At 43.1% G+C, this 25826-nt stretch overlaps 7 protein-coding genes across 17 annotated transcripts; 4 read left to right on the top strand and 3 right to left on the bottom strand.

Annotated features, from left to right (window-relative positions):
• Nucleotides 1-423: 423 nt before the first annotated feature.
• On the bottom strand, nt 424-9980 carry LOC106863102 (histone H2A-IV). Of its 11 annotated transcripts, none has more exons than XM_088165175.1 (4): nt 7721-9980; nt 5040-5147; nt 2335-4611; nt 424-676 (listed from the first exon to the last, which is right to left on the bottom strand). In XM_088165175.1, exon 1 carries the CDS (start codon nt 9872-9874, stop codon nt 9485-9487), a length of 390 nt encoding a protein of 129 aa, XP_088021301.1. In that variant the 5' UTR covers nt 9875-9980; the 3' UTR covers nt 424-676; nt 2335-4611; nt 5040-5147; nt 7721-9484. The 11 variants fall into 11 exon arrangements, with proteins under 11 accessions (XP_088021301.1, XP_088021302.1, XP_088021296.1 ...); XM_088165176.1 differs by having other exon boundaries at nt 7736-9980; XM_088165170.1 differs by having other exon boundaries at nt 2335-7866; nt 7983-8074; nt 8203-9980.
• A 202-nt stretch (nt 9981-10182) lies between these two features.
• LOC106863095 (histone H2B 8) lies at nt 10183-11311 on the top strand. Its single transcript, XM_014892440.2, has one exon. The coding sequence runs from the start codon at nt 10240-10242 to the stop codon at nt 10618-10620; it is 381 nt and encodes a 126-aa protein (XP_014747926.2). The 5' UTR covers nt 10183-10239; the 3' UTR covers nt 10621-11311.
• A 39-nt stretch (nt 11312-11350) lies between these two features.
• Nucleotides 11351-13429, top strand: LOC148223608 (histone H3). The gene has a single exon (XM_088165164.1). It carries the CDS (start codon nt 11919-11921, stop codon nt 12327-12329), a length of 411 nt encoding a protein of 136 aa, XP_088021290.1. The 5' UTR covers nt 11351-11918; the 3' UTR covers nt 12330-13429.
• Nucleotides 13430-20076: 6647 nt separating this feature from the next.
• LOC106863096 (histone H4) lies at nt 20077-20627 on the top strand. The gene has a single exon (XM_014892441.2). It carries the CDS (start codon nt 20186-20188, stop codon nt 20495-20497), a length of 312 nt encoding a protein of 103 aa, XP_014747927.1. The 5' UTR covers nt 20077-20185; the 3' UTR covers nt 20498-20627.
• Nucleotides 20615-21318, bottom strand: LOC106863087 (histone H2B 7). Its single transcript, XM_014892431.2, has one exon. The coding sequence runs from the start codon at nt 21179-21181 to the stop codon at nt 20759-20761; it is 423 nt and encodes a 140-aa protein (XP_014747917.1). The 5' UTR covers nt 21182-21318; the 3' UTR covers nt 20615-20758.
• A 152-nt stretch (nt 21319-21470) lies between these two features.
• Nucleotides 21471-21995, bottom strand: LOC106863098 (histone H4). Its single transcript, XM_014892443.2, has one exon. The coding sequence runs from the start codon at nt 21944-21946 to the stop codon at nt 21635-21637; it is 312 nt and encodes a 103-aa protein (XP_014747929.1). The 5' UTR covers nt 21947-21995; the 3' UTR covers nt 21471-21634.
• Nucleotides 21996-24483: 2488 nt separating this feature from the next.
• On the top strand, nt 24484-25313 carry LOC106863093 (histone H2B 1/2/3/4/6). The gene has a single exon (XM_014892438.2). The coding sequence runs from the start codon at nt 24539-24541 to the stop codon at nt 24917-24919; it is 381 nt and encodes a 126-aa protein (XP_014747924.1). The 5' UTR covers nt 24484-24538; the 3' UTR covers nt 24920-25313.
• Nucleotides 25314-25826: the final 513 nt, after the last annotated feature.

Here is a 25826-nt window from a genome sequence, read left to right as displayed (position 1 = left end):
CAAATGTATAGGTGCTAATATTTACTGCAGATTATTCAATTAAACAATTTAATTTTATTGATGTGGTTTAATGAGAATAGTTATTCTTCCCTTGCCCAGGGTTAATTGTCATTTTGTCAAAAATTTGCAATTTCTTTTAGAAGCCATTTCTTGATGCTTTTTAGTTCACTAGATCTCTTTGTGTGGTGCTTATTGTGCATTTAACATTTTTTCCATTAAATTTAACCTTTGCTTACTTTTAAGTCATATTTTCTTGATCTTCTCTGTATTAGATCTCTTTAAATAATCAAGATTTTATCAAAATCTAGGATCCATTACTTCTTAAGTATTCTTATGACAAACTCATATGAAGAACTACAACGGGTATCAGTGTAATTTGTTCCTAAGCAATACCTTAGCTTCAAAGGAATAAATCCCACAGACTATGTAGAATAAATTTTTATTGTGGCAAATTTTACATAGAATCCTTGTAGATATGACATCAATATACAACTACATAGAATAGATCAATGCATTACAGTGAGCTTAGGTTATTTGAGGAAATATTCTATATTTCATGGTTGTCCAAGTAATGCTTACCCAGATTTATGGTTTCCACTCCAGATAGCTTAATTTTCTTGTTTTAACTTTTGCATACTTTATTTCTGTGTTACTTTTCTAAACTTCTTACCAGCATCTGTGGGTATAAGTAACAGTGTATATATTACTGGAGTATCAAGACAATCCTGTAGATAGGCAAAATGAAATCAAAAGGAGAAAAAAACAACCTGCTTACAGGAACTCAAATCTTACAATGTTATGGAAAAGAAAAAGGAGTTCTAAGCAATCTGAATCCACTGAATTCTGAAATAACACTTCATTTCCTATATGACATCTTTTATTTTACAGCTAGTCTTATGTTTAATGGCCAGTGTTTATCCTTCACTCCCGGTGCTTTATCTGCATGGATTATTTTTTTGCTCAGAATCAACAAGTGAGTATATGGACTACAAATTTTTATCTATCTATCTATCTATCTATCTATCTATCTATCTATCTATCTATCTATCCATCTTTTCCTATTAATCAAGACAATAGCAGAAGAGCAAGGGCAAGAGCTTTTCCTGATGGGATAGCATTGGTTGGAAGAGCCCCGAGCTATGTCCCATGATGTGGGCAGGCAGTCGGGGCACGCTGGAGTGCAGGAACAGTTTAGGTGATGGCAGGAGTGAGTGACAGAATGACTCCACTTCTTTGCCCACTCTAAGAGTGTCAGCAATTTTGCACTTCTCTTACCCTCTGCATCTCCTTTCAATCTGTCATCCTGACATTCCTCCCAACACTCCTGTCCTTCCCAAAAGACCACCATCCCCTTGAGAAGGCTGTTGAAATACTGTGATTTTCAAATTTGTCTTCTCTTTAATTATCTGCTTTTCTTTTCAGGAAAGCTGTTAGCTGAGCTAAAGAAGTTAATATCTCTCAGTGGATCTGCCAGTACATGTAGTTTCACATCCTTAGGAGAATTAATATTAACTTAGAAAGTCTCTGTGGCATGTTTTTTAAATCATCTAAAAGTATCCCGATGGAAATACTGAAAATTGGAGATACAGATTTGGGTCATCTCCTAAAGCAATATCTTATGATAGTGCTACTTTATTTAGATGAAACATTTGTGAGGGAAATGAATAATCTTTTTTTGCATCATCTTCCTAGGGAGATGAGCATCCCAGAGCACTATCATGTGAAGTGTACAAGCCCAGTTAAAAATAGAGATGGATTTTTGCCAAGAGTGATGATCAACATGACTAGATATTATAGGAGTTGTCTAATTGCAAGGAGACGAAAAGAAAATATTTTTGAAAGTTGCAGCACAAGCAAAATTAAGGCTTTGTGCACACTTCTGACATGGAGACTCCCAGCTGTCAATCCCTGCACAGCCCATGATCCAGGATACTGAAGACAGGGTCAGCATGGCCAGTGCTTATCCCCATATAATAAGGGGGAATCACACTTTTCACACTTCAATGTGCACCTAAATTACTGCCAGACTCTCTGAAGTTTGGTCAGCTGGGTCCTAATTCTCATTCTCATTCATCTGGACTAATCTGATGACCCTGGGTCAGGGACTGACCACCTCTGTGAGTCTGTGTGCCCCAGGGACACAGCAGGATTTCTTCCTGGCTGTGCATCTGCCTCCAGGCTGTACCTGCAACTGTGTGCTCAAGGGCAGAGTTGCACTCCTCTAGGTGGAAGCTGGACACCAGCATGGATCACAGGAGCTCCTGCCAGTCACAGTGGAGTCCATTTCTGATAGAGCATTCAAAATCACATTAAAGTAATATATGTACTTTTTACCTGTGGTACTTAAAAGTGTTCCCTTTTTATGCATTGATGTGTTTATGCTGAAACCCTCAGTAGCTCTTGCTGGTTATCCCCAAACTCAGAGACACACACAAGGGATGGTTTAGCCTGAAAATAAACAAACAAAAAACCCAAAGCAATACCACACAAGAGTAAGAAAGTTACCAAGTCATCTACAAGGTAATAGGTTTTTTTTTCACTCTTATTCATTTTTCTACTAAGTATAGTAATGAAATATTGATCTTATTAACACTATCCACTGCTGCTTCTATTCCTTATGAAGTTCTTGTGGCTACAATGTCCTTCAGCAATTACACACACACAGAGGATTAGAACCTAATGGGAACTTCACTGCATATAGACACGTGGACTTGGACTTCTGGATCATTATGATTTGGGTGATCAAATGGAAAATCCAACCATCCTTTTGGTGAGGAACAAAATAGATCTTTGATTTTCTGCTATGCAACAGGAAACTTGCTATGACTTATATAGCATAAACATTTTGGGCTTTCTGTCTTTAGGAGTTTTGGGTGTCATTAAATCACAATAGACACCAGAATTTTCATTTATTTACTTTTCTTCAACCATAGTTTTCAATTTCACTGCCTGTCCTCCCCTTGTGCTTGATTCCTAACTCTTTAGAGCTATCTCACCACTATTTTTCACCTTTACTGCACCTTCCAGATTGATCCTAATTAAAAAAAAAATCTTCCCACGTTTGAAAACCACAAATAAATAAAACAAATGTGTTGAATGCTCAGAAGCACTACAGTGAAAGTTACTTGAATGTTTAGAATCACCAGAAAAAGAACAAAGAATGAAACAGGATTCTTTATCTTTGTACTATTGTAGCATTGTGTGAAATAGTTCCACCCAGCACAGTGTGCACATTTCTGGTCTCTAAATTAATAAACTATTGCAAGAGGTAAAGAAATTTCTGAGAAAAGTAATAAAGGTGATTTAATGCTTAAAATGGCTTCTCTACTAAGCATACTAGGACGCCTTCAGAACAATGACCACTATTGACTGAAGATGTTGTTGCTTATCTTTATTACCTAGGAGGTCAGTGGTTAAATCTATCAAACTTAGAGAAATCTAATCTAATCATAAAATTAGTTACAACCAAAGGGTTACTGATATCAGAAATGGTGTCAAATTTTCATTGGCAGTTTTCTTAAGTAAATGGATGCTTACTCTATACGCTTTTTTGGAATCAGAGAGAAGAGAGAAAGAAGAAATCTCTCTCCTCACAAAAAATCAATTCTGGACTACCGAGCTGCTTGCACAAGTCCTAACACTGGTGGTAAATAGATCATAAAGTGATCCACTCAATTACATGCATGTCCTGAAGATCAAGTATGCTTTTTCCATAACGTAAAATAAAAGAAATCTCCTACCCAAACAAAAAACTGACTCTACCCTTCCTCCCCCACCAACTCTGGCCAAAACACAAAATCAAACCAACAAACAAAAAACTTACCCTCAAAAAAGCTCCTATTCAAGAGTTTAATTACTGCTTTTTTTCCCTGGGCTTCCAAGCTGCTAGCATCGTTGTTTATGCTGGTATTCTCATGATCCTCTCAGAATCTACTTGTGAAGGCCATAGAGGAATCCCATGACAGGAAAAACCTGTGGCTTCCATAGGAAGAGGATTAGTTTTCTATTTGAAAGCCCTCCCCACATGAGAAAAAGACTATCATTTGTATGCAGAGTGCAGAGGCCTGAAACAATCAGCCTCTCCAAGATGTGATACACACAGGTGCCTCCTGGAGAGGAAAAAAGGTTTGTTTGCATCAGCCTCGTTACTATGGCAGGGTTGTTTCTGTACCATGCAGCCATGCATGAGGTTTTCTAGGACAGAATGGACAAAGAGAGGGGAAGGATGTAATGATCACAGGCTCCTGATGGAAGTATTGTATCATGTAGGATGGTCCATTGCTCTCTCAGCTTTGATGCCTGCAAAATTAAAATAATATTTTCTAACAGAGCAAGCTGAAACATCCCAACTGCTCCTTGGGTTGTTTTGGCTTCGTGGTGGGTTGTTTAGGGTTTCGTTTGTTTGTTTTTGTTTGGTTGTTGTTCTTTTTTTTTTTTTTTTTCCCTTAGCCTGGGCAGCAGCCACGGTATAAACAGAGGTCAAAAAACACGAACCAGCAGTTGATGAAAGGAACAGTAGAAGCAGTCAGAGCACAGGCTGGTTTTAGCAGCAGTCACAGCGAGATGCTCGTCACTCACGGCGGTGCTGCCCTGCAGACTGATCTTCCTGGGCTGCGGATTAAGGAAAAGAAAATGACTCGGGGGAGCGGGGGCTGGGAGGACGGGAAGCGGCGGCAGGAAAGCTAAACACAGGGAGATGGAGGGGAAGGGAAGGGGGAGGGAGAAGGAGGAGGAGGAGGGAGGAGGGGAGCCGCTTCCCGGGCAGGATTGGTTGGAAATTGCTGCAGCGCAGGCGGGCGGTGCCTGCGGCCCCCGCTCCCCGCCGGGCTGCCGAACCGAGCCGCGTTACGGCCCCGGGGGGATGCTCCGAACCCAATGGGGGGACGCTCCGAACCCAAGGGGCCTCCCCTCCACCCAGCTGTGCCACAGCAATGACGGGGATGTCACAAGATGCAAAGGGAAAGGCACACAATTAGCTATGGCTCGCGGCAATCCGATTTTCTGCTGGTACCAGACAGGCTTAAAGCGTTCTTTGTGACCTGCAAACAACCGCAGTTTTCTGCTGCGTTTCTACAGCTTTAGAAGCTGGAATTGGCTTCCGCTTCCACACAAACTTCCTGGGCGTCAGCATCAATGCCTTCAAAACTCTGTAAATGGAGACAAATGAATTTCTTACGTGTTTACCAAAGTCCAAACTTATCTTGTACTATGTATATCAGAGAAATAAACAGTAACTTACTCTTTAAAAAGTGCTTTTGCTGTCTAAGCACGTCTGGGTTTAAGTGTTTAAGAAAAGTAAATTACTAATGGTATTATTCAAATTATGTATATAGAATAACACCAGATTTGTAAGACATTCCAACTGTATTTTATTTTGGTATGTTACGTAAGGCTGCAGAAAGATAGTAAAGAAACTAAAAATTTGAGTGAAGAAATTTGAGAGTAATTTAATAAAAGAACTATAAAAGCTTAACCTTTCCACAGACTATGTGATGCAAATGTTCATTTAAGTTTCACAAGGAAGAGCCTGGAGCATCGTGAGCATAGCATTGGTATTAGGTAGTTAATTCCACTCACGTTTGCTCTAGGTAAATACTTGAGCTTGCCTACATCATTGATAAAATTTCTAGTCTAAAGCACATTCTCATGAAACAAAAAAAAAACAAACCCAAAAAAACCAAAACAAAACAAAACAAAACAAACAAACAAAAAATCAGCAAAAAAGAAAATATTACATCTTCCTCTAAGACTTTGGAAGACTGCTTACTACCAAGGGAGTTGGAACAGTATTTCTATCCTGCCCTCAATCAGATCACTAGAGAAAAATCAAGCATATATAGTTTTTATAAAACAAACAAAGCAAAACAAAACAACAACAACAAAAAAACAAACACCAAAAAAAAACCTCAAAACCAAACCAGCAAAAAACATACCAAAACAACGTGAATAAGATTTTTGGAAAGAAATTAATATTCAAGGACTTTTTTTGGCACTATATGATTACTAAGACAAAGCCTAATAATAAATGTTCTTGTATAACGTCACTTTTTTTAATCTCGATTCTCAGCATCCTTCTGAATGTTTCTGCAACTGAGCATAGTTTTATTTTGTTGGTTGTTTTTTTTAAAAAATATTGTATTGCAAATTATCTTTCCCTGCTTTATGGAAAAACAAAAAGCTATTGGGTAACTACAGGTTAAGTAACATTTACTTGGAAGCAAGCAATCTGAGAGATTGCACTACCTATGTTATCGTTAGTGCTTTACAGCATAAGGATATATTTTGTGTGGACTTAAAGTTCAAAAGTGAATTAGGGTCATATGATATTAAATGTTTATTTCATGACCAGAAGCATATGTGATGCACTGTTCTTAAATCTAAAGCCTTCCTCCTTTTTGAGAATTTAGGATGGATAGATGAAACTAAATTTGGGAAGGTAAACTCCACATCTGCAATGAAATAAAATACCGTGTTTTTCTAAAAGCACCACTTTTAACTCTCATTTGTCACATACTCGAAGAGGCCATATAATATATTTCACTCTTCTATTTCAGTAAATAAAAACCTTTTATTTAACTGTGGTATGCAAACAGAGAATTTGTTCATTTATAACAAGCAGTTACCCGAGGCAGAAGAACATATTGCCTTTCTACATTAATTGTGAATGACTGGTCAGGAGAAATACGGATATGCAGTAATTGTACAAAAACATTCTAGGCATGATTTAGCTGAAGAAAAAGAGGATTTAGCATACAGAACTCATCAATTCTCCTGTACTAACAAAAATATACTTAAACCCATCATGAAAATGCTGTTGGTGGCATATAGAATGCAACAATATTTAAAAATGTCTGTATAAGGAAACTGAGCTCATTACCTGAGCTCAAGGAGGAAACATGGCTAGAAAGACAGAGAATGAAATATTGAACTTAATGAATTAAATACTGAGCTTAACAAGTTTCTAGTGAAGAACATAATGGAAAAACAAAATGAACACTTTACACTAGATTATAATCTACCCATATCTTATTTTAAAATTGTTAAGGTACATGTATTTTTAAAACATCAGCAGGGGGAAAGGGAAATAAGAAAAACCTTATCAAAACTAAAACAAACAATTACTAAGAGAAGTAGAACATAAATACTGAGGTGCCTGAGAAGGAAGTATGAACTATTCTCTTGAAAAGAAATGCTCCCTCCTCACAAAATGTTTTCAAGGGCAAAAATGAAGCCTGGGAGGCCTCTGTTTCAGGATTTTCAAACGGCCCAATCAGAACCTTGTACAAATCAATTCCCTTCTCCAGGCCCACGTAATCTCTTCCTTCTCTACTAAATATAGACCAATGGAAGGTTATATTGCCAAATATGCAAAATACAGCAAAATTGAGATTATGAAGCAAACAAGCAAAAAAAAATACTGAAGTGCTTTAAACCTAATTCTAGCCTCAGATTTCAGAATGGTTGCTAATAAAGTCCTGCTGTTACTGCTGTTTCAAAGTCCAGCTCTAAATGATAGATGATTAATGCAATTTTTTTTCAGTAGAACAGAGATGATTAAAAAGGAGGGGGGAAAAATGAAAGAAGAAAAGAAAAAAAGAAGCCAAAAAAGGGAAAACAGACAAAAGAAAACCCACAGGAAACAAATAAAAAATTAAACAACAAACCAACAAGCAACCAAAGGAAAACAACTCAACCTGAAAATTGTTTAAGAATCATATACCGCTTAGAAACAGACCCACGATTCTTATCTTGTTTCCAAGCAAGACTTCAGCCGGGCACTCCCACGTTATCTCTCTCTGCTTGAAAAACATTTTCCATTAACACAACGCCCCAGTGACTCACTCCTCCGCCTCCTGAGGCGGAACACTGAAAAGGAAAAAAAAAAAAAAAAGAAAAAGAAGGAAAAAATAATTTAAAAAAAAAACCAGGGTTTTCCTCGCCTTAGTTCTCAAAGGACGATTTTAAAGAACAAAGGAAACAACCTATCCGGCCCTTAGGCAGCCTCGTTCGGAGGCTCCTGGCGTTGCATTCCTGCCTTCCCTTCGGGCACTTTCCTCTTCCGCATAAAACATTGCTGAACGAAAAACAAAACTAAAGCGTCATTTACCTACATCCGTTCTAACAAAGGAGGGAACGCGGTGTTCTTTACAGTGGGAAAAAGAAATAAAGGGGAAAGAAAAGGAAAAAACCCCACAAATTAACCTGTTCAGAGGAAAGAGAGGAGAGAGGAGCTGTCGCCGTCTCCCAGCAGTGAGGCCACCCCGAGGCACCAATGGCGGAGAAGCTCCTCCCTGTAAATCCCGATCCCTCGCGTGTTATCGTGATTTATAAGCCTCTGACACCCCAAGAGAGGGATGCGGTGCCTGGCGGCTTCAGATGCCACCACTGTCACATCGCCAAGGCCGTGCGCTCCTTCTCGGGGTGAAAGGGGCTACTGCAGTCAAGCAGGCCCAGGCTGTCTTAGAGACCGAGGGCCCCAAAAAAGACAACAAAGGCTACCAAATCAAAAGAAGTTGTACCGAAGAGCTCAGCGAAGCCAAAGGCAGTAGTACCCAGGAGACCATACTGTATACGTCAAGGAAACATTTGCAGGAAAATGCCAAGAGCACTTTTAAACACTACTCATGCTGTCAGGATGAAGGGGAAAGAATTAAAACATCCGTTCAAGTTCAGACAAGTACATCATGACTCCCTTCTCCGTGTGTATGTGACTTTATGTAGTGCTTCTAACACGAACTCACACTCGAGCCAATTCTGTAACTGTCATCACCATCACGTAATTCAGAATTCCTGACGCTACCTTTTGGAAACCCTCCTGGACTGCACCCCAAGCAAGTACTTACATTTTTCTTGCTATTGCCTGAAAGCTCTAAGTTGCAGATAAGACAACAGAGATCCACGGAAAGCAGAAAACCGCTGCCACCGCTGCGCACAAGGCACTGGAATCCCTCTTCCACCCGCAGCACGGGGACGGCCGCGGCTCGCAGGGAGAAGAGGGGCCCCGGTGCCCCGCGGTTTGAAAGCCGCGCGCTCCAGCAGGATTGGCCGCGGCCGCCCCGAACCCGCCCCGTCCTTCCTGCCCCGGGCAGAGCGGCGCTTCACCCCCGGCGGGATTCATCGGAAGGGAGGGAGGGCAGCTGGCAGCGAGCTCACACTGGGCAGTTCACTTCTCAAACCATACTGCGGTGATCGATTTAATCAGTCGCGACCGCTACCTTTTATTGATTTTTTTTTTTTTCGAAAAGAGAAACTGACGCACGTTTACATTGGTACTATAACTTCTAAGATAAAGAGAAAAGGCAGGAAGCTACAGATCAGCAAGGCCGAACGTAAATACATCTAACGTTTTAAGACACTCCCCAGAGATTTCAACTTTCCGAGTATATTAACACAGCACGTATTCGTGGGATCAAGCGTTCCTGCTCTTTTTAGGAAAATGTGGGTGGCTCTGAAAAGAGCCTTTGGGTTGTTTATCAGATCAGTTTTACTTGGCTTTAGCCTTGTGGCTGTCGGTCTTCTTGGGCAGCAGCACGGCCTGGATGTTGGGCAGCACGCCGCCCTGCGCGATCGTCACCTTGCCCAGCAGCTTGTTGAGCTCCTCGTCGTTGCGGATGGCGAGCTGCAGGTGGCGGGGGATGATGCGCGTCTTCTTGTTGTCGCGGGCCGCGTTGCCCGCCAGCTCCAGGATCTCGGCCGTCAGGTACTCGAGCACGGCCGCCAGGTACACCGGGGCGCCGGCGCCCACGCGCTCCGCGTAGTTGCCCTTGCGCAGCAGGCGGTGCACGCGGCCCACGGGGAACTGCAGCCCGGCCCGCGATGAGCGCGACTTGGCCTTGGCGCGCGCCTTCCCGCCCTGCTTCCCGCGGCCGGACATAGCTCAAAATGCACAAAAATAGACCCGAATAGGTCAAAAAGCCGCGCAAAAATAAAGCCAAAACGCAGCCAAAAAGAGTGATTGCACCAAGACAGTCAACTCTGCCTTTTTATAGCTTCCTTCTGAGGTTCGCTTGGACTTCTGATTGGTGGAGAGAAGGATTGTGAATTTACCCAATGAGAATGCAGATGAGTAAGTCGACCAATGAAAGATGCGTCCTATTTGACGTCACAGGCAATAGTTGTCCAATGGACAAGGACAGTGTCGAGTCATCTTATTTGCATACCGTCCCTATAAATAAGGGGGGACTCAGCTTCTCTGTCTACGTCGTTCCTGCAGCAGTCAGGTAAAGACAAACCGGTAAAATGCCGGAACCAGCTAAGTCAGCTCCCGCTCCCAAGAAAGGTTCTAAGAAAGCTGTCACCAAGACTCAGAAAAAAGGTGACAAGAAGCGTAGAAAGACTAGGAAGGAGAGCTACTCCATCTACGTGTACAAGGTGCTGAAGCAGGTGCACCCCGACACGGGCATCTCGTCCAAGGCCATGGGCATCATGAACTCCTTCGTCAACGACATCTTCGAGCGCATCGCCGGCGAGGCGTCGCGCCTGGCGCACTACAACAAGCGCTCCACCATCACGTCGCGGGAGATCCAGACGGCCGTGCGGCTGCTGCTGCCCGGCGAGCTGGCCAAGCACGCCGTGTCCGAGGGCACCAAGGCTGTCACCAAGTACACCAGCTCCAAGTAGGGCGTCTCGGACCATTTCTTTACCCAAAGGCTCTTTTAAGAGCCACCCATATATTCAGTAAAAGAGTCGATCACACTGATTCTTTTCGGTGAGTGGTACTTATGCTTGGTAGTGTTGCAGTCTATGGGTTAGAATATGCTATTAAAAGATTAAGGGAAAATGCTTATCCTGTTTAAACATGCGGAAAGATTTAGGTAGTCTTGTCTGTCCCGTTCTGACAGTTGGTACCGCAGATCTATAAAAAGCATGTTAAGTGCCTGAGTTTTAAATCTATTAACGGTTTATTTCTTCGTTTTAGTGTATCTATTCGTTTTAGTTACTGACAATGACGGTTTGTTGTCCTCTTTAAATACCAGATGTCATTCTGAAGTGACTTGGTTATAAGCCAAAATGGCTTGTTTACCCGGGAAACTAGAGATTAGTCTGTAATAATTAAAAGACGACGTTTAATGAAATCTATAGCGGCAAACACAGCAGATGCCTAACGGTATAGACAACAGCATAATTTTATTAGTCCTAGAGATTTCATAAGTGGTGTACTTTATTAAGGTCTCCGACAGAGTGGAGAATTAAGCAATCCCTAAGTTGCAACACAACAGGAAATTAAGAGTGAATATAAGAGACTCAAGGAGGGAAAATGTAAAAAAAGAAAAAAAACCAAAAAACAAAAAAAAAAAAAAAACAAAAAACAAACCAAAAAAAAAAAAAAAAAAAAAGAAAAACAAAAAAAAAAAAAAACAAAAAAAAAAAAAAAAAAAAAAAAACACAAAAAGCAAAAAAAAAAAAACCACCAAAAATACCCTCACAAAACCAAAAAGGGAAGATGAGCGCTTCAACGAGCCTCGGGGAGCTCAGGATGCGCAGAGAAGGCTGTATTTGGGTAAATACGCCTTTTACGAAGAGGTTAAATGGTTAAATCCTGATTATCCCGGGTAGAGGCCCCGAGAAAACTACTGCAGAGCTAGAGTAAAAATTCCGCGTCTGCTGGCGGGCTGCGGCTGTGGGAGCGCTCCGGGCGGTCGCCAGTGCCGCTCGGCAGGGCGGAGCTGAGGGATAAGAGGAAAGGGAGCGCAGCTGCTCCCGGGGAGGGCGGGGCGGAGCGGAAGCCGCGGCAGCCCCCGCCGGCCGCCTCCCGCCCAACCCAACGCGCGAGTTTTTCAAATTCTGCCCCTTGTCCAATGGCAGCCGTCTCCTCGCGCTGGCCAATCACAGCGCTCTGGTGGCCATAAATAGCGGCCCCTGTGGCTGCTCGGTGCTCAGTTTCTCTTCTCTCTGCTGCTGGGGTTGTCCTGCGGGAGATGGCGCGCACGAAGCAGACAGCGCGTAAGTCGACGGGCGGGAAGGCGCCCCGCAAGCAGCTGGCCACCAAGGCTGCCCGCAAGAGCGCGCCGGCCACGGGCGGCGTCAAGAAGCCGCACCGCTACCGGCCCGGCACGGTGGCGCTGCGCGAGATCCGGCGCTACCAGAAGTCCACGGAGCTGCTGATCCGCAAGCTGCCCTTCCAGCGCCTGGTGCGCGAGATCGCGCAGGACTTCAAGACCGACCTGCGCTTCCAGAGCTCGGCCGTCATGGCGCTGCAGGAGGCCAGCGAGGCCTACCTGGTGGGGCTCTTCGAGGACACCAACCTGTGCGCCATCCACGCCAAGCGCGTCACCATCATGCCCAAGGACATCCAGCTGGCTCGGCGCATCCGCGGCGAGCGCGCGTAAGCTGTCGGCAAACGGAAATTTCAGATCATCGAAAACCCAAAGGCTCTTTTAAGAGCCACCACAACATCAGTTAAAGAGCTGTGAATTCCTAATAAGAGTAGGAAATTAGGTTTTTTGGGTGGCTTTACAGTTAACATCTCGCGTGTCAAGTAAGTACCAAACAATGTGAAATTAGTATTTCATAGGAACTGGATACTGGCTTTTCGCAAAACTGTAGTGCACTTAATTCTTAGGCGATTTTGCTGCAACAAATTTTCCTCTAGAGTGTGAAACTGCTTTCTATATATTTTTCCCTACGTGTCTTCGGTGTTTAGGTGAATAGTCTACTGTTCTGAAAGGGAAGATACCCACTTTAAATAAAAATAAGTGGGCTTAATCTGTTAGCATATATCTTAAAATATTTTTTTGATACTGTTTGAATTCATAAAGGAAAAAGCTTACATAGAATCCTGCTCTCCTGATCAGCGAAGTTAAAATCAAGTCTAAATGCATCCTGTGTATTCTAAATGTCATGCTGCCTTTACTTTCTGTCCCTCATTTAACTTCGCCTTTTCTCAGTTTATTGCTTTGTTCTGCCAGCAGCAATATAATATTCTGCCTTCCCCCCGCTTTTTTTTTTTTATGTTTTTGGCGGGGGGTGGGGGGAGGGCGCTTTGTTTCTGAAGGCGCTAAACTCCTTTCCCGCCTTCCCTGCAAGCACTTTCTATCAGCAGTTTCCTCAATGCTTTATCACTCCTGGTCGTTAGCGAGGTCCTGTGGGCATTTCCAGTCCATCTCAAGCACTACTATTTATTCCTGAGATAAACTTATTTCCAATGCAAGGGGCGATAAATTTATTTCAAATGCGAGAATGTGTGGATTGCATGGTGGAGGAAAGGATGTTTTCCGAGTCCCTTTTCCACGTGGTGCGTTCCTTGCTGGTGTCTTCTCTAGGGCCACACGCGTGATATCTTTAATGGTTTTAGGTTGCATCAATTTTCTGTCATTGAGGCTCTCAAAAAGATTTGTTGGTTATCACGGATGAAGTGTTTTCCAAGAAATATCTGTGCTTGAAAAATTAGCAAAGTCTAGAATAATTTTTAAATGGAGGCTCTTCCCTATTCGTCGTGTTCAGTGATTTTTTTTTTTTTTTTTTTTTTTGTGAACCTACTGGAAAACTGATTTCTCCCTTACTGTAAAATCAGTCACACACACACCATTGCTTTCCTAGTAAATAGAGTTGTAGTTGCTTGAAAAATGTACATTTCTAAAATTATTTCGGACTTTATGGCTCCTTTATATATATTAATACTACAGGTAGTTTTATGTAATTTAAGGAGCCTGCCGTTCCACTGAATTATTGGGAATTATGTCGCTTTGGTTTTTCGATGCTACAAACGAGTACCTGTGGCTTTAAGAAGCGGTTCGATTGAGTTAGACTCAGCCTTCATTTAAACTAGGAAACAAGGAGCCACTGAGAAATGCTTAGAAAAAAGATTTCTCCTGGAAAGCCTAAGATTGCAAGACTCTTTAGTTTACTCTTAACTGCTGATAAGCTTTATTTTAGGAATATTTCTTTCTCTGTTTCCGAAACTTGGACTCTGCAGCAAAATCTGACCAATCAAGTGCCTCGGCACCATTTTCTTTCCTCTGTTTTTCTCACTTTCAGCCATTTTCTGTTTCTGAGCCCCGGCGGGCTTTTAAAGGAAGGGGGGAAGGCATCGGGAGTGTAGTGCTTTGGGAATTAGAAAGTCTCTGCTGTGATTCATCTCCCTAGATTTGTTCATTGATATAGGGCTTGTGTTTTTCCGAACAGATTTTTTTCTTCCCATAGATTATCACTGGGATTGCAGAAATTAGTTTTAGATAAAGCTAACTCATTCTATTTTACTGAGATGGGCAAATATAGGTTTACCTGGAGCTGTTTGCATATTTTTATAATAAAAAAATTATCAAATCAAGTAAAATAGCTTCTTCTAATAGACGATTTAGAAGATATTTTGTCTTACATAAGCCATCGGTCTGATTAGTTACATTTCAGCAAAATGTAGCATCAGAAATGATATTGTTTTGTTGTTTGGGTTTTTTTCATGCTCAAGAAACATTTTTTGAGCAGTGAGACAGGGAAACCGGTTTTATTTGCCTTTTGTCTTTTTGTTATTTCTCCTCTAGTCTTTTGAAGACCTCATACTGTTGTACTAAATTATTTGGATTTATTCAGAGAGTTGTGTGCTCGAATTGTAATAAAACACTAACACTAACTTCATCAGCTGAGAAAGAAAGACGTTCAATGCACAGGTGACTGAGTGCAAGATTCCCCAAGTCCAAGTGAGAATAAAAGTGGAGGTTCCTCTGGTGCAAGCGAGGTTCAGCTGCATTTCTTTGCTTTTTGCGGGGGAGCCTGAGGAAAAAAGAATGCTGCCCAGTCAGATCTGGATGTGAGCAAGAGCTCTGTGCTGAGCAGCTGAGGACTGGCTTGAGAGTTGCTGTTTGTAATCAAGGTGCTTTTGCAGGTGATTTTAGATGCTCAGCAAGATATTTGGCTAGGACTGTTCCTGGCCCTTTAGCCATCCCTCATGGATGAACTGCCTCAAATTAAAATCATGGCTTGAAAGAATGTTATCATCAGTCCAATGGATAAAATAGAGCATAGCTACTGATACCCTGGTGAAATGCTTCATTTCATCTAAATACATTATTAGTTTCTGAAAAAAATCTGAACAGCTATATATCCATATGAAAGCAAAGTTTTAATTTGAATTAACTATTTTAATGTAAGTGTTTTTTAAAGGTGGTTTCCGTGCAAGCCAGTATGCAAGGTAGGTCCTGAACAGGTTTTCATTTGCAAATCCCTCTCGTGGGCTTCTTCACGATCTGAATCGCAGTCTTCAGTAACCAGCAACAGAAAAGTTTAAACTCTGCCAGCTGCAACTCTCCTACAGGCCTGGCCAGTGCTGTCCTGCTGCATCATTGCCTCTCTTCTCTCCCACTTTCAAGTTGAATCTTCAAGATGGGTATCAGCATGTTTCAGATTGTAGATGTGCAAACAACACAGTCACAACAGTATGAATTTTTATTAAGATTTTATATATTAGGAAGCACTTTGTCAGCTACTCTTTAATTTTTAATTATGGAATTAATTTCACTGGCCACAATAACAGGGTCTGCTCCTAGGATCCCGCTGATTACTGCACTTTTCCAAGGGAAGGTTTCCAATGTGTCTTTTAATTAGTTCTCAGGTTACAGCTTGAACTGGGTCGATCTGTAGAGTGACCACTGCACCAAAAATTTACTTTTAATCCCACACAGGCCACCCAGCACTCAACTCTCAAGTGCATCACTTGCTTCTGGTCAGTTGTCTCTTTTGTTGTTTGTTTGTTTTGGGGGTGTTTGTGGGTTTTTTTCATCTGACACTACCTCAATTCTTGAAGTTATTTCCTTGGTCCTTTCTTACCTTTTTCATTCTGCTTTAGGCTAGTTGTAGATTAGCAGCATTAGCTTTTAGCAAAACCTTTTTATTTTGGTCTTGTGGTCTAATGCTACAATCACTCCAGCCACTAATACTAAACTACTTAATATATCATGAGAATATGGAGAATGCAGTTAATGAAAATTTCCTGTATAAGACTATGAAGTAACACAAGATGGAAAGTTCTGTTCTCAGTGAAGCTGTTGTGGCAATACCAGGGTTTAGTAATAAAAAGGCAATAAATTAAAAGAACATTAATATAGAAAAACAATGAAACCCGGGTTTGACTTAAACCCAGTTGTACATAAAAAATGTGCTCTGGGGTGGAAAGAGCATGTCAAGGGCAGCGTGGTCCTGTCCCAGTTCTTCTCTCCTCACCTCTCTCATTTGCGTCATCTGTAGTGCTTTCTAATGTTGCATGTATTGATAATTTTCAGTTCCATATCTGTTTCCCTGTCCTTCAGGTTCTTTTACCCTCCAGCACTATGAGGTTTTGCTAGTCCATTAACATGAAGATGCTTTTTTAATGGGCTTGATCACTTTGTCTTTACACATCAGCTAAGTCTGTACTCTGCTGTGCTGTCATCTGTTCTCATGGGGAAATTAAATGTAGCTAAGAGATTTTTTAAAAAAACTGATTATCCTCGGTGTCCTCGTTGCTTCTCTCTTTATTTTATTCTTGCTCATCACTATTTCTGAAAATCATCCATTTTTATTGCATGCTGTCCCCATGCCATGAATATTTGATGAATTTATGAGTATCCCCTTTCTCTCTGCACATGGATTTTTATTTTTATGCTATTCCAAGCACAGTACTGATCCATCTGTATGGATCTGTAAAGCCATACAAAATTTTGGCCTGTAAGAGCTTCAACTTGTGATGCCATCAATAGGAAAGTAATTGATCCAGAGGGCACATGGTATACTTTTCTGTAAGTGTTCCATATGATCCCATGGATTTTAGGGCAGTATGCCAGTGTTGTAATGAACATAAGGAACTAGAGCCTAAGGCATGATGTAAGAAGCATGACAAAAAAAACAGACAATCAAAAAAACACAAAAAAACCAACAAACAAAAAAGGTGTTTCTGAGACAAAACATTTCAGAAACAGCTGAACGTCAGATGTAAATCTTTGTGTGTTTTAGATGCCAATTCACTGTGCTGAACGCTTATTGAATTAATTCAGACTACTAATAGCACATGAAAACCAGGTAAATTCTCCATTGCACCAATGCAATATCAAGTAGCCCTTCTGAATTTCTGAATGCTTTGCTGCGGTCAACTAGCTTTCTTAAAATCATTGTCATACAGAGATTGAAGGACTTCCAAGCAACAAACGGGGCTTTCAAGTTAGTTATGTTGTGAAATAGAACATTAAGGAAAGTTTTCTTCCTCTCCTTTTTCCTAACTGAAGTATGCTGTTGGCTGCTAAAATTGAATGGTATTTTCCTTGTTTGGGCCTATTTTGATCTTCCCATCAGTTGTCCCAGGCAGGCTCATCTGACAGGTTGTGGTTGTTTTGTTTTTAGGAAAAAAGGACATGTTTGGAAAAAAATAAGATAATTTCATGGATATGGACTAGTCTACTTCCAGGAGAGATGCATTTAAATGTCCAAGAGTGGTAACCATGCAGACACTGAAGAAAACTGGAGGGGTTGCCGACATTTGTCACTCTCGAGCTCCTTTGGTATTCTCAGTCTAGGACAGAAATTTTTCCAGAACACAAGTGTCACCCCACCTCTGCATCCAATGCTTGAAAACTGTAACAGAGTCAGCAGCATTTCCAGGGCAGTCCTTGCTGTTTTGCTGGTTGTTTAGGCAGGTGTATGCAGAGTCTGAGTTTGCCTTACAGCAGCAGCACGAGTGCAGCCTACACAGAAATAAAACGAAAAGCGAGTTCAATACTGATTACGTGCTGTGAGGATTGAATTACAATTGTTATATGTGTGTGTATGCAGGTGTATATGCAGTCACGATACATTTTCCAAGATCTGTAACTGGGATCTTTAAATGGGAAGAATAGAAAGTTGTTAACATCTTTCTAAAATGTATCTAGTTTAACGGCCCTGAAATGCATGGCTGTAAGACTACATTGGAGGTAATTCATAATACACAGTATTTTGCAAGCACCTGTATATGTTGTATTTTAAGAACATTTTCAAGTACTAAAACTCTTTATCCTCAAGAGTTTAGGGGGTAGGACTGATTTGGGTTTTGCTAATTACTTCTGCTTTGTAAGTATAACAGACTCGTGACTGGAGGGTGTCACACCCATGCTAATGGATCAATCACTTTCCTGTAGGAGACTCCAGTTTAAATGTAGGAATCAAATTGAAGGTTGGATAGTGGTGCTTATGAGAAAGTGACCAACCAGGAAAGTCAATAGGGTCTCATGTGAGGGAAGAATAAAAATCAAATGCACTATGATGGAGTCACAATTCCAAAACAGGCTGTTGTCTAAGTCATAAAATGGATTTTTTCAGCAAATGTACAGTTTTAAAAGAGAAGGCAGAGAACTTTGAACAAAGTTGTCTGCTGCAGAGGGAAATAGAAAAAGAGCTAAAAGATAGCCACAAACATTAAAACAAGCAAGCAAACGAACCCCAGCAAAACCAACCAAACCCAGAATTGTTTCATTATGTTCTTGTACTGGAAAAAGTAATTTGGATAAATCTGTCTATCTTACAAAAAGACAGCTAAATTCTTTTTGAACATGTATCTACTACACTTTTGAGCAGATAAGTAAGAAGAGGTAAAGAAAGAGAGAAATTTTTTACCCTAAAATGTGTGAGTCATTAATAAGAAAGAAGGATGCTGGAGTATGAGGGTATTATTACAGCAACACTTTCATTGTCTTCTCTTTTTCAAAGAAGTTACACAAAGTTATGCCAGTGAAAGTGTTTTATAATGCTATGAGTTCTCAGAATATGAAGACTAAATGCAAATTAAAACAGAAACCACACCAAAACAAAATCCCTAAAAGCATCTTTGGGAAATTCTCATTTTCACACTTCTTGAAGACTTATTTATTTCTGTGTCAATATTTCTCTATGAACTGCAAAGACTATTTATTATTACCCAAAATCAATAGAAATCTGTGAAAATTTTTGCTGCTAAAAATTAGAAAGGGAAAATCCCAAATCTCCCCAAATGTTTTTAAATTGTGACATTAGTTTAATCTCAGTATAAATTAGTTTAATAGTATCTTTTCAGGAAGGAATAATTTATTCTACAATTCTGCCTTAATCCAGGAATGTTAGTAGTACTAGAATATTGATCTGTATTTTAGTGTTGACGATTAAAAATTAGTAGCATTCCTACTTTATATGGTGCATGCTATCCTTAGCAAGGATATAACCAAACATTAGCATGAGAAACTTGAAATAGTCTCTTTCTGTTTCTGATATGGTGCAGACCAAGAACAGGTCTCCTACTTCCCTAGTAGGAAGCATTCCCAGAAAATTTTGTTGCAACTAATGGCTTCTTCCTTATGGTCTGTTTTAGGATTCGTCAGCTTTCCTGGAAATGGTAAAAAATATGCGAGATAGGTAAAGGTATGACAGACAATATGTGCATGTTAGCACCTGTGTGTGCTTGTGTTGCCAGGGAAACAGAGCTCAGAAAAATAAATACAGGCCATAGAGCTGTTCATACTTTACTCCTTTCTAAGGAAATTCGAAATTATAATAAAAAAAGACAAAAAGAAAACTGTAAAAATCCTCTACCCACGACACTGCTTGAGCGTTTCCTTCTCCTATTTCAAACAAAAAGAATTTAGTTAGAAAAAGAAGCTGTAGTTCGCAGAGGACAAGGTTGGCAGAGATTATATAAATTTTCCCGAGGAAGGTGTCTATGCAGGAAAATGCAAATAACCAAAACATTAAAAAGGAATACTTGAAGCGTCCAAAGCAAAAGCAGAACCCGGGATGAGCGGCCAGAGAGCAGTAGAGAGGCGGGGCAGGAGCGCCGGGCGAGGCCCCGCATTGGTAGGATTTTGCCGCAGACCCGCGGGCAGCGGGGAAGGAAGGGGAAGGGGGTGCCGGAAGAAGGTGCCGCAGTCCCCGCTCCTGTTACCAGCGGAGACGCCGAGCTCCTGGGGAACTGACACCGCGCAGGGGGACAGGGCCGGGGCGGGACTGGACGGGACAGCGGGGTTGGGCTCGGAACCGCTCGGGAGAGGCGGAGCCACCGAGCGCGTCCGGGGGACCCCGGCCGGGAGAGCGGCTCGGGTCTCGCGGGAAGCCCGTGCGGGGCAGAGCGGGGGAGGGGAGGAGGGGGCGGTGGGCGGGGACTGGGCGCGAGACCCCGCCTCCCTACGCAGTCCTCAACCAGGTCGGCTCCCGGAGAATAAAGGGCTCGCGGGGAGCGGGTGGTGCTGTGCCTAACTGAATTCAGAAAGGTGCAATCATGTCTGGTCGGGGCAAAGGCGGCAAGGGGCTCGGCAAGGGAGGCGCTAAGCGCCACCGCAAGGTGCTGCGCGACAACATCCAGGGCATCACCAAGCCGGCCATCCGCCGCCTGGCTCGGCGCGGCGGCGTCAAGCGCATCTCGGGGCTCATCTACGAGGAGACGCGCGGTGTGCTCAAGGTGTTTCTGGAGAACGTGATCCGCGACGCTGTCACCTACACGGAGCACGCCAAGAGGAAGACCGTCACGGCCATGGACGTGGTCTATGCCCTCAAGCGACAGGGTCGCACTCTCTACGGCTTTGGTGGCTAAATCAAAGTCATTTGAATTTATTTAGTTCTAAACACAAAGGCTCTTTTCAGAGCCACGCATAAATTTCACAAACAGAGCTTGTTATCGCTGACGTTAGTAGTCAGGAGGATAAAGTAGCCTTAAATTCTGGTTAGTTTTAGTATCTGTATTGCATAATCTACGTGAAAAACAAAAACCCGGTATCATAACAGCAATCACAGCTCCATTAGGAACGTGTGGTGGCTCTTAAAAGAGCCGTTTGGTTTATAATTTAAAATCCTTCTACTTGGAGCTGGTGTACTTGGTGACAGCCTTGGTGCCCTCGGACACGGCGTGCTTGGCCAGCTCGCCGGGCAGCAGCAGCCGCACGGCCGTCTGGATCTCCCGCGACGTGATGGTGGAGCGCTTGTTGTAGTGCGCCAGGCGCGACGCCTCGCCGGCGATGCGCTCGAAGATGTCGTTGACGAAGGAGTTCATGATGCTCATGGCCTTGGACGAGATGCCCGTGTCGGGGTGCACCTGCTTCAGCACCTTGTACACGTAGATGGAGTAACTCTCCTTCCTCGCTCTTTTGCGTTTCTTGTCGCCTTTCTTTTGAGTCTTAGTCACCGCCTTTTTAGAACCTTTTTTCGGTGCTGGAGCAGATTTCGCCGGCTCAGGCATCCTTACTGCTTTCTTTCCAAGATCGTCCCTGTAGCGCAACATCGAAAATGGCGCCTGTCCCCCCTATTTATAACGGCGGTATGCAAATTAGAGGATTGTAATTGTTCCATTCCGATTGGAGTAAAAAGTACCAACGTAATTTCAGGCACTTCCGTCCTCTAACCGCCAGAGCTCAGGCGCTGCATTTACAAATCCCAGTTACAGTTGGGGTCTTGGATCTAAGAGAAAAATTAATTAGGCGATACAAAGTACACGGAGCGGGTACGTACTAATACACTTACCGTCACTAATCGCAACCGTTTTGACTATTTTTCACCAAGTTCCCACCCCCTTCAACCCTCTTACTACCGCTGCAAATTTTATTGAAATTATGAAAACCGCAGCAGCACGCGAACACCAACATCAGTAACAAACAGCTCTTATTGTGAGTTTTGTGGGTGGCTCTGAAAAGAGCCTTTGTGTTTAAGATCGTACAGGAACTTGAACAATCAAAGTTTAACCGCCGAAGCCGTAGAGAGTGCGACCCTGTCGCTTGAGGGCATAGACCACGTCCATGGCCGTGACGGTCTTCCTCTTAGCGTGCTCCGTGTAGGTGACAGCGTCGCGGATCACGTTCTCCAGGAACACCTTGAGCACACCGCGCGTCTCCTCGTAGATGAGCCCCGAGATGCGCTTGACGCCGCCGCGCCGAGCCAGGCGGCGGATGGCCGGCTTGGTGATGCCCTGGATGTTGTCGCGCAGCACCTTGCGGTGGCGCTTAGCGCCTCCCTTGCCGAGCCCCTTGCCGCCTTTGCCCCGACCAGACATGACTACAGCCCTACGAACCTGCAACAACACGAAACGAAAATGGCCCCGCGCGTGTGTATATTGCCGTCGGTCCGACCTGGTTGAGGACTGCGCCGGGGCTGGGCCGGGGCGGGTTCTTTGCGCGCCCTTCCCCCCGCGGGCCGGGACTTTCGCGCCATCTCTCCCGCCGAGCGGACTCGGGCCGGCCCCGCCCCCGGGAGGCCAAACCCGGGGGTCCCGGCCGGGGTCACCCCGTGCCCGCCGCGCTCGGCCCGGCTGCCCGGCCCCGCCCGCGGGGCTCTACCAGCAAAGGGCTCGGCCACGAAGGGGAGAGAGTGGGCGCCGCGTCCCGCTTCTATAGTAAATGCACCCTTTTCTACCGAGAGCTCAGAAACAGGAGTAATGTGCTGCGATGTTTCTTTTTTTGGTTTATTCCCTGTGAGGGCGACATTTTAAATTTTTGCCATGGAGGAATTCTTTGGTGTGTCCCATGTCCTTCACTTAATTATCCTGCAGCTTTGTTTTTTTTATGGGACTGATGTGTTGATGAAGAAGCTGATTTGTGTCTCTTGCTGCTGTACCTGTCACAAAAACCTATACCACTTCATGTACTTTTAAAAAGTGGCATGTGTTTGGTCATTTTCATGGTCTCACTGATGGTCTTACTGACAGCTGTTGAACAATTCCTTTTTCCTTATTTTTCCTTCACTTAATATTACTTTTAGAACACAAACCAATATTTTTCATTTACTGTAGTTTTACATCTGCATTCATTTTAATGAGCCCCATCACCTTCAGTAGTTTCAAGTGTCCATATGTTCGGGTTTTTTTTGAAAATGCATAGTTGGCTTCCTCCCCTTTTTTATTCTTTTCTTTCACCTTGGTCTTTTTTACTACACTTATTTTTTGCTGTTGACATGTGACACATATATTTAATGTTTCTCCGGGGAGTTATAGGGTCTTCAGATTATAACAACACTCAACAATTTGCAAAACTAAAAAACTTAGAGCTACAGCTGACAAAGCATGGAGCAAATCACACAATTATGCTTCAAATTTCAGTCTCAACAACTAAAAGATCTACAATAGCTACCTGCAGCCTTGCAACCCAGCTTCTCAAATGTGATTCTAAAGTTTGCTTTAAAAATTTTCCCAAATAATCCCAACAACACAACAGATGTGTCTCATCATCAGTAAATTTGCAATTTTTTCCTATTGTTATGTGCTTTCTCCTCTTGATGGCCAAGTTGTTATTTGCCTTTTCCTGGGACTTGGTTCTTTTTTCTGTGTTCCCCATGGAAATTATACCACACTAAAATGAAGTTATGTTCAAAAACTAATTTAAATCTCCAACATATATCCCTGTTCTGGATGGGAGGCAGCAGGTTTGTGGAGAGAGGGCAGATATTAAAACAGAGCAGCAGGATAACTGAGGTAGCATTAAGCTGCTCTTTTCAACACTGCTTTGCCTCCACAGTTTACGAGAAATGTACAGCAGATGCACTTTCAAGCAAGCCTCTCTCACTGGGAAAGAAAAATATCTGACCCTTTTGTTGCTTCCCTTCAGACACCATTATTTTGCATACATCTATGTTTCTGCTCAGCACGGTAAAAAGGAAAAAAGACCAGAAGCATGATCAGCTCTTTTTTCAGTTGTGCCTGATAGGTGGCATGGGCCTATATAAGAAACCTTTCTCTTCTGACACCAGGTAAGTCCAGTCTTTGAATAGTCCTTAACGTTTCCAAAAGGAAATAGCATAATGTTTTCTTCTTGCATAATGAAGTGATACTAACAGAAAACAGCTTGATTTTCTGGTTCATGATAATTTCAAACTGCAGAATAAAATCCACATTTCAGTTTTAGGGTTATCATGGTTTTGACTTAAATACATACTTCCAATACTTATTGCATCTTTGGAGAAATCCAATAATTTCATGTTACAAATTAAATCACAGCTTCCATCTCATTCAAATTGATGAAAAAGAAGCCATGCTCTATGGGCTAAAATGATTAATTCTAAACATGATTAACAGTGTTTGTATTCCAGAGTCTCTATATCTTTCGATGTTGCATCTTTTTCCCTTTTACATTTATCTTGTGGTTTTTACAAATGCAGACTGTTCTATGAAGCATGTAGATATGCCCTTTACTGTATCAAAAAAAAAAAAAAAGGGAGAAAAATAAGCGGAACGACTTACGAGTTGTTTGTTTCTGGTTTTGTTATTTGTTTTTTTTTTTCCCCTTAGAAATGCGCATAAGTACATTTTACTGTTCCAAACCCGCCCGGAGGACACACGAGCCGGGGACTTGGGGGCTGACTCCGGCCTGGGGAGAGGCCGCGCCGCAGCGGAGGCGCTTCAGCACCGACCCCTGGGATTGAAAAGGCTCATTTTGATTGGCTGATAGAAATCGAACCGTCAACCAATCCGATCGTGGTGTTTAAAAAGGACCAATAGGTAAGCACTCCGTACAGCGGATGACGTTACTGCGGCTGTTGTCCAATGGGAGCGCTGATTTCTGATACCAGAGATTTGCATAAGAGCCCTATAAATAGGGGAGTAATCGCATTATCCGTCACTCCGTTGTGTCACACCAGACAGCGACGTGCAGCCATGCCTGAGCCGGCCAAATCCGCCCCCGCGCCCAAGAAGGGCTCCAAGAAGGCGGTGACCAAGACGCAGAAGAAAGGCGACAAGAAGCGCAAGAAGAGCCGCAAGGAGAGCTACTCCATCTACGTGTACAAGGTGCTGAAGCAGGTGCACCCCGACACGGGCATCTCGTCCAAGGCCATGGGCATCATGAACTCCTTCGTCAACGACATCTTCGAGCGCATCGCCGGCGAGGCGTCGCGCCTGGCGCACTACAACAAGCGCTCCACCATCACGTCGCGGGAGATCCAGACGGCCGTGCGGCTGCTGCTGCCCGGCGAGCTGGCCAAGCACGCCGTGTCCGAGGGCACCAAGGCTGTCACCAAGTACACCAGCTCCAAGTAGGGCGTCTCGGACCGTCACTCTCAACCCAAAGGCTCTTTTAAGAGCCACCAAATATTTCAAGTAAAAGGGCTGAATCAGTGCTTTTTATGGGGAGGTATGTAAATAGCTTAATATATCCGCGTTCATTACTCCATTGAGTACTTTTCTCTCTCAAGTAGTTTATCTTGTAGATACGTGTGGCATATAAACTCGCTTGTGCAAAGCCTTAAATCCGGTTCCGTCTTAAAAGGGACTTGAAAGCAGCACCAACTTGTCCCATTGTAAGTCCCGTGGGGAAGGGGAAACTATTTAAATTTTCTACGGAATAAATGCGTTTTGCTTGGAAGACCTAATATATACTTACTTACAGTGCATTACAACAGTAAAATAAAGTTTTTTTTCTGTCTGGGCTTAATTTTTGAGGCAGGTTTGTATGTTTTGGGTTTTATTATATTACTCGCGTGTACCCTAACCTGCCATTTCTCCTGTTTAATGGTGGCTGATTTTATTCAAGTGTTCGTACTCGATTAGGTAATAGAAAAATATTTTCTTAACGAAAGGTTTGCGGGGTTAAAACACCAGTATCCCAGAGTTATGCAGGACATGGTTCTTGCTTAAAAAAGGAAAAAAAAAAAAAAAAAAAAAAAAAAAAAGCCGAGAAATGGGGGCGATCAGTGATTTACACAGCAATGTTTACTGGGAGCCAGGAAGAATCGCATCGCGGGGCCGCAGCCCTTCTTACCCCGCTGTGGGAGCAGAGCTCCGCAGCAGCTGCCGCCGGGCACGGCCCGCACGTTTCCCCATCCCTGCTCCATTTCCTCTCCGCCCGCCCCAGCCACCCCCGGCTCTCCGGCCGTGCGGCGGGGAGGGAGGGCCGATGCGGTGCCGCGCGTCCCCGCCCGGGCAGCGCTCGCTCCCGGCGTGGGGC

Source organism: Sturnus vulgaris, chromosome 5 (assembly GCF_052056855.1).
Source record: "Sturnus vulgaris isolate bStuVul1 chromosome 5, bStuVul1.hap1, whole genome shotgun sequence".
Classification (NCBI taxonomy): domain Eukaryota; kingdom Metazoa; phylum Chordata; class Aves; order Passeriformes; family Sturnidae; genus Sturnus; species Sturnus vulgaris.
This window is presented reverse-complemented; position numbering and strand designations above follow the sequence as displayed.

What these genes read in the sequence shown, in the direction of transcription:
- LOC106863096 (XM_014892441.2), top strand. Translation starts at nt 20,186, where the DNA reads ATGTCTGGTCGGGGCAAAGGCGGCAAGGGGCTCGGCAAGGGAGGCGCT.
- LOC106863093 (XM_014892438.2), top strand. Translation starts at nt 24,539, where the DNA reads ATGCCTGAGCCGGCCAAATCCGCCCCCGCGCCCAAGAAGGGCTCCAAG.
- LOC148223608 (XM_088165164.1), top strand. Translation starts at nt 11,919, where the DNA reads ATGGCGCGCACGAAGCAGACAGCGCGTAAGTCGACGGGCGGGAAGGCG.
- LOC106863102 (XM_088165166.1), bottom strand. Translation starts at nt 9,874, where the DNA reads ATGTCCGGCCGCGGGAAGCAGGGCGGGAAGGCGCGCGCCAAGGCCAAG.
- LOC106863098 (XM_014892443.2), bottom strand. Translation starts at nt 21,946, where the DNA reads ATGTCTGGTCGGGGCAAAGGCGGCAAGGGGCTCGGCAAGGGAGGCGCT.
- LOC106863095 (XM_014892440.2), top strand. Translation starts at nt 10,240, where the DNA reads ATGCCGGAACCAGCTAAGTCAGCTCCCGCTCCCAAGAAAGGTTCTAAG.
- LOC106863087 (XM_014892431.2), bottom strand. Translation starts at nt 21,181, where the DNA reads ATGTTGCGCTACAGGGACGATCTTGGAAAGAAAGCAGTAAGGATGCCT.